The following is a 6,823-nucleotide window of genomic DNA, read 5'->3' as shown; positions in this document are numbered from 1 at the left end:
GCTTATCAGTATCAGTATATGTATGTGTGTGCGTTTCCATAGTTCAGCTGAGACAGTGTCCTTCGCCCTGCCAGGCTAAGTAAACAGTCTTCCAGCCAACCCAGGTGGCCTTGCATGGAATGGGAAGGAACAGACTAAACACAGTCGTTATCAGGGTGTTTTGTTCAGCTCCGGCCTTGTAGCTGGCGCCGAGAGGGTATCCACATGAAGTGATGTTATTTTTTACTTTAGTGCGAACAGCTCATATGAATTTCAAAGCAGTTCTACAGTCCAACACTGGTCTCTTAATCTCCCGTTGGAGAGCCGCGAGCTTCGCCATACTTGCGTTCTGTGATGTTGTCATTTCTTGTGCTCAAGGAGCCGATTTCAGAGAACTCACGGCAGTGTGCCTCCCCGAGATGTCATCCAATTTTGCGCCCAGAGATGTTATTCCGGGCTAGCCCTTCCGAGATGTATCCAGTCTGCAGTCAGAGATCTTATTCTGAGTATTCACAGCAGCCGTAGCCTCTCCAAGATCTTATCCGTGCTGACTCAATGAGCCCATTTTGAGAAACTCACACCTCTCCCATTGTTCCAATCCCAGCGGGCAGCCTTGTGTGGGTTTGAACAGCCAGTTCCGCTTTCTTAATTCTTCGATAAGTCAGGGCCAAGCCAGCTCCGATCCGCCAGAACCCTGTTACCATGGTTCCAAATAGGTAGATATCTTCAGCACTCAGGCTCACCCAAGCCCAAACTTCTCGTTGAAAGGGGTGTCAATTGCATTCAGAGACCAGTTGATTCAATCCATAATTCCTCTTTTAGGTTTTAGAGAACAGACTGTGAGAGAATGTTCCAGGGAAAATACAAAAAAACCACGAGACTAGACAAGGACATCAGCAGGGAAGATAAGGGAGAGGAGAAAAAGTGCGTCCGCCTCCTCCGAGAGCCAAAGAAAAGCACTGTATCTGGCCTCATCTCTAAAGTCCCTAACTCAATTTAAAGTGTCCAAAAAAGCGCAGATAAGGAGCCTCTAACTCCTAGCTTGTTCCAGGATGCCCTGTACCCCACAGTCAAGCCAACTGAACTAACCCTGTTCGCCGACAGGTCAAGGTCGCGCGTCCGCGGCCAGGAGGGAGCGTAACCTCCGGGCTATGCGCCTCTTAGTGGCCTCTAACCAACGTTCTAACAAAATTTATAATACTTTTAAACAACAGACAACACCCAAAAAACAAGAGTATGACTGAGGCAGATGCAACGTTATGGACAATGGAGCCTCTAACTCTCAACATAGCCAACACAGATGCAATCTTTTAAACCAATGGAGCCTCTAACTCACAAACTGACCAATTCCCTATCAAACTACCTGAGCCTCTAACTCAGTATTATTTTCTTTACCTGAGCCTCTAACTCAGTATTATTTTCCTTTATCTTGAGCCTCTAACTCAGTATTGTAACTTATAAGCTTATTTCAAGTTTCAAAACTCATGAGATTTTTCATCAAAATCAAAACAGGCCTTCACCAGTAATTTCAGTGAGTAGACTTTTAATTTATACAGACCAATTTGGCACAGTTTGGATTTACATTCAACAGGTTGTGCCTCACCTTTAAATGTGCCGGCTTGCCCACTCACGTCAGACCACTGGCTCGTGCCTGCCCGTTCAACCACCTCGGACCGTCCAAACCTCCAAAACGTCCATCCCAATACCACAGGACGAGCCCCCAAAACTGTTACGGATTCAAATATTGGGAATGGATACAAGAGGAAAACCAAAATAACAACACTGGTCCGGCCGGGTCAAGTCAAACGATGATTTAATGAACACACGCGTGGGAGATGGACACCATACACAGACAGCATCAGATCTCAAAATGGTGGAGCCTTGATCAAACTCTTATAGCCTCTAGTGGCCCCCACCTAATCATCAGGGCCTAAACATTCTTTCTCACACAGCGCCTAAGCTACGACCTTGGCTCCCTGTTTATCTGCTCCTGATGAAATGGGGCAGTATGCTCTGTTCTCTTCTAATCAGACAAATGAGACGATGACTTTCTGCAAACAGTATTTCTTATAACTCAGCAGTATAATGCATCATAAAACAATATCATTCATTCACAATAAATCAGCAGTCTAATATAATGCAAATCAGTTTACCAAATGTAATAATTATCACCTTCTTCTAATTCAAGAGCACAATACAAACTAAAACTACATAATAATTCACAATCTTTAATTAGGGGTCTAACATGGCATAAAATAATATTATAATCCAACACGTCCTACCCGGACACCGGCCGTCGAAGGATCCTACCGATCCTTCTGAGCATTCTTCCCCTGAATTTGGACACAGCCATTGTCAGTTCATCTGTTAATCTCTCCACAGTAGTCATAGTCTTCCATAGTTGTCATAGGTTTCACAGTTTGGTTATAGTTTTTTCACAGTTTATTCATAGTTTTATGTTGCTAATGTTATCGGCCGCAATGAAGGCTTGCTTTTTGTTAAAACCTGCAACTCCTCTGTCAGCATCTGCTTTTGGGTCCTGTTCCAAAAACACACGGCACACCCGGCCGTGACATAGCGGCTTCTGGGTCCAAACTCCTCTTCAGTTCTCAAAGTCAAACTAACCCTGCAGCGTCACTGAGAGTTACAAACTGTCTAAATTGTTTCATCTTTCATAAAATGATCGATGTAGCTGCTCTACCAGTTGTAACAATTAAGTTTAACACTAAGGCATCCATGAAAACAGGAATTATGACGTTTAACAGGCTTAAGTTAGCACAGTATTAGTTTCCATTTAAACATAATATACCATGTTCTGACTGAGGGATTTCTGAAAAATGAAAATGTAAAGCTCTGCTATCACTTCAGACATAAATGAAAACAGAAAACTAAACAGTAGTGACGTTTGTAGGATTACTGAATGTCCTTTGGCCATTAATTCAAAAAACAGAACTTCTAAACACACGAAAATACTCCCGCTACATTTATGTTCCATTTAAAGTAATCAGACACTAAACCTGAAAATGAAGTCAATCACACATGAATCCAAAGGTTACAAAAATTAAAATGACTCAAAGCAAGATGCACCTTCGGGTCTTATTCTCCTCATGTGGGAATATTAACATAATTTTACATTTAGTTTTAAAGTAGTTTAATAAGAATAAAGCAAGTATAAGTCAGCTTAAACTGTTTTGACTGACTTAGAATTGACTCCATGTAACTTTAAAATTTAGAAAAATAAAAGATTTAGAATGATAAAAACGGACAGAAAATATTGCAAGAAATATGGTATGAAACCCTGAATTAATCATCTATTCTTAATTATGGAGTAAGGTGTGCTGCGGTGATTTAGATGGTGATTTGTGGTGATTCTGTTGCACCCAGGTGGCAGCACAAATTTCTTCCTCAGGGTGAAGCTCATTTCAGGCCTCACAGACTCATGTTAAAATGCCCAACACTACAAAAACACTATACTGCAAACTATATATAGTTTTCATAGTTTTAACAATATTAATATCCTGTTCATATCCTGTACATAGCTTGTACACTCACTACAGCCTGTACATACTTATAGTTATATCATATTCATAATATACCTTCACACCGTGTACATTGTAAAATACCTATAATAGATCAATATTCTGTAATATATCTATATTATTGCTAAAGCACTTTCTGGATGGATGCACACTGCATTTCGTTGCCTTGTACTTGTGACATGTGCAATGATAATAAAGTTGAATTCTATTCTATTCTATTCTATTCTATTCTATTCTATTCTAAAAGAATAAACATGTTTACAGCTTTAGGGATTTATAGCCAGTTTAATTTCCCATTAAAAGGCCAGCTGTGAGACAGTCACTGTATACTTGAATAAAAAAGGGCTGAGGAATTTGGAATAATTAAACACCAAAACCAAAATTTAGAATTAAACTATAAAGAAAAACAACACCAGTCATTCCTTTTAAAAAATATATAATTTTTTATAATTGTCTATTATTATATTTCTTTTTGTTTTGAGTCATTAAGTATACAAGTTCATTTGTTGTATATCATACACAGGACCTAACAAAATATCACACGTTTCTACAAATAAAGGGTTGAAAACAATATATACGACAGTGAAATTTTCCTTTTTATTTATTGAATTCATGTCCCAAAAGAAAGTAATTTGCTTATAATAATTGTCACCATATTTCTACTACTCTTATGTAATTTCTTTTGAAATTGTACTTAACATATATCTGTAATTAGTCATAACAAGTTGTGGGTTGGATGCTTGAAAGTCTGAAACCAGAGCATATAGAAGGTGAAGGAGTCTGGTTCCCGCTCAGGTGATGTAGACTACTCTGAAAAGTACTACTACTCTGATTTTATTAGACCAGCAGCACCAAAAGTATGATGTCTCCCCAACTTTAAATACAGGACACAGGCACTTCTGCCTATATGTAAACACCAATAAAAACACAATAATATACATTTTAGTAATCACCTCAGTGCCCAAATTCAATGACATGTACACATTAAATGGCATTATTAATCAGTTTTTAAATGTGGAGGAACGGTTTGTAAAACAAATGACCACCACTTAATCATAATTCAGTAGCGTATAATTATGTGGCAGAAAAAAAGACGACCCAGGGTCCCTGACCAGTTATGAATTATATTATTATTGTATGTATATTTGGTATTGCTGTCCTTCTCCCTGTTTGCGGGTGTGTGTGTGTGTGTATATGTGTTTTGGCGAGCGCCGGTTTGCGGGCGCCTTCAGGCCTAGTGGGTGTGGCCCTGCTGGCGGACTGGCCACACCCGAAGCCACACACCTGCTGATCAGGCCTCGTCGGGGGAGCTACTTAGGAGAGTCTTGGAGCTCCCCCACGACGCGGGATCATTGCGTGAGACTCCACGTTAGTCACCCAGTTGAGCTTGGTTAGTGTGTGGTGTGTGTGTGTGTGTGTGTGTGTGTGTGTGTGTGTGTGTGTGTGTGTGTGTGTGTGTGTGTGTGTGTGCGCGCCCGCGGTTGTATGTGTCCTGACGGCTGCTTCTATTGTGTTCCCAGGAGAGGTGTGGAGTGCCAGACAGCAGCAGCACGGGGAGTGCTGAGACACTGGAGCGGAGAGCACAAACACTGGGAGAAGACACGACACGGGAGTCTGGGGAAAGCACGGGGATTTATTGTTGTTTAGTTCCATACACTGTAAATAAATGCACTGTTTAGACACAGAGCACCGCGCCTGGGTCCTCCTTCCCTACACCTCCACGGTCTGCCAGCCAGACTGTGACAAACAATTTCAGAAGCTAGATTTTATAACCACATTTTATATACTATGATATTTTATTTGATTCTTGAGATGAGATCAAAATAGAAATTCATTCATACATACACACTGTAAACCAGGCTCATCAAGTCTATGTGAATCTGGGACTTATTTTTGGTCACAGGCGGGTGACAGGTTTGAGGACGAGCTTCTTGGTGAGAGTGAATCTGGGCTCTGGCATTTGTTTGTATTTGTGGATGAAAAACTCTCTTTTGCTGACCTCCCTGTTCACACGTGTCAGGACAGTGAGGATATCATCCATCTCCTGACTGCAAGGAAAACATCAGAAACACACTAAAAAAAGACAACTTGAATTTTTGGAATATTTGAAACATTGACCTTTCTGATGTTTTACATAAGCACATCTTACATCACCAAAAGCAGACCTACATATTACTGTTTTCTTCCAAAGTAGCATTGTATCCTATTTCTCTCACCTTTCTGCTGATCTTGTCAGCTGCTTGCACAGCTCCTGGGTGTAGATACATCCTGTGACTCTGTTTTGAAACGTCACGAAATCCTCCACGGTGGCCATGCCGATCAGAAAGTCTGCTTCTGAAGGCACTGTCTCAAACTCTCTCCCCGGGTCTGCATTTCCTTCCAAGAAGAATTGTGTCTCCCTCCCATCCTCTTCAGGCCCCAAGCTGAAGGGACAGTATCCAGAATTTGCTTCTTCTTTTTTCAAAGCGGTCTTAAACAATAATCATTGGCTGCTTCTTCAATCATTTTTAGTTCAATTCTTTTATCTGATCTGAGGATGTTTTTCCTTTATCTTTAGGCACTTTCTAAAAACACATTTCTTCAAATTTATCGGATGCAAACTGTCAGTCCCTATAAAGATAGTGGACAGAAAACTATCTACAGCAGGTGAACAGTACATGAAATCCATGTCCCTAATAAATATGAAGAAAATCTAGCACCTGAGAGATCTGGCCCTTCAGTTTATCCAGCTACTGCTCACTTAAGTCTCATCAGACAAGGTCTTCGTGGAAGGGTGGCTGTCAACAAGCCATTCTTAAAAGGAAACGGGAAGAATGGGTTGAGGCATGCCAGATAACACAAGACCTGCAATGAAATCAGTCCAGCTCTTATGTAGTGACGGATCCAAATGTAAAACTTTTGGTGTGTGATTCTTATATAATGTTTTTTTCTTCTTTGAGGGCTCAAAGTGCTTTATGCAACCTGTCTCATTCACCTGTGGTTGTCACTGTATACAGAGGTCAAGAGAGAGGTACAACACTGGTCTATATGATGTAATGCTGTCTGGTTTGAAGCAGCATTTTAACCAGTACCTTATATAACCTATTACACCTCGGCAGCTCCTTTACCTGTAATGTTTATGTTTGGCAGTTGCTCAAATATTAAGAAGTGGTGTAAGAGTGTAAGATTTGATTTTATGATTCTTAGGTGAAAAACACTTTTCTAGAGTTTGGAAAACACCAAATAAAAAATTCCTATTTATATTTAAGAAATGACAAAAATGTACCATTTCATTTGCCACTGTGGATAATTTTTATTCAGTTCAT

At 40.4% G+C, this 6,823-nt stretch overlaps 1 protein-coding gene across 1 annotated transcript; it reads right to left on the bottom strand.

The window, feature by feature from the left end:
- Positions 1-4,918: 4,918 nt before the first annotated feature.
- On the bottom strand, positions 4,919-6,800 carry LOC146498226 (caspase-8-like). The gene is made up of 2 exons (XM_085141942.1): positions 5,735-6,800; positions 4,919-5,566 (listed from the first exon to the last, which is right to left on the bottom strand). Exons 1-2 carry the CDS (start codon positions 5,830-5,832, stop codon positions 5,416-5,418), a joined length of 249 nt encoding a protein of 82 aa, XP_084998068.1. The 5' UTR covers positions 5,833-6,800; the 3' UTR covers positions 4,919-5,415.
- Positions 6,801-6,823: the final 23 nt, after the last annotated feature.

This window comes from Neolamprologus multifasciatus, chromosome 18 (genome assembly GCF_963576455.1).
Source record: "Neolamprologus multifasciatus chromosome 18, fNeoMul1.2, whole genome shotgun sequence".
Lineage (NCBI taxonomy): Eukaryota > Metazoa > Chordata > Actinopteri > Cichliformes > Cichlidae > Neolamprologus > Neolamprologus multifasciatus.
This window is presented reverse-complemented; position numbering and strand designations above follow the sequence as displayed.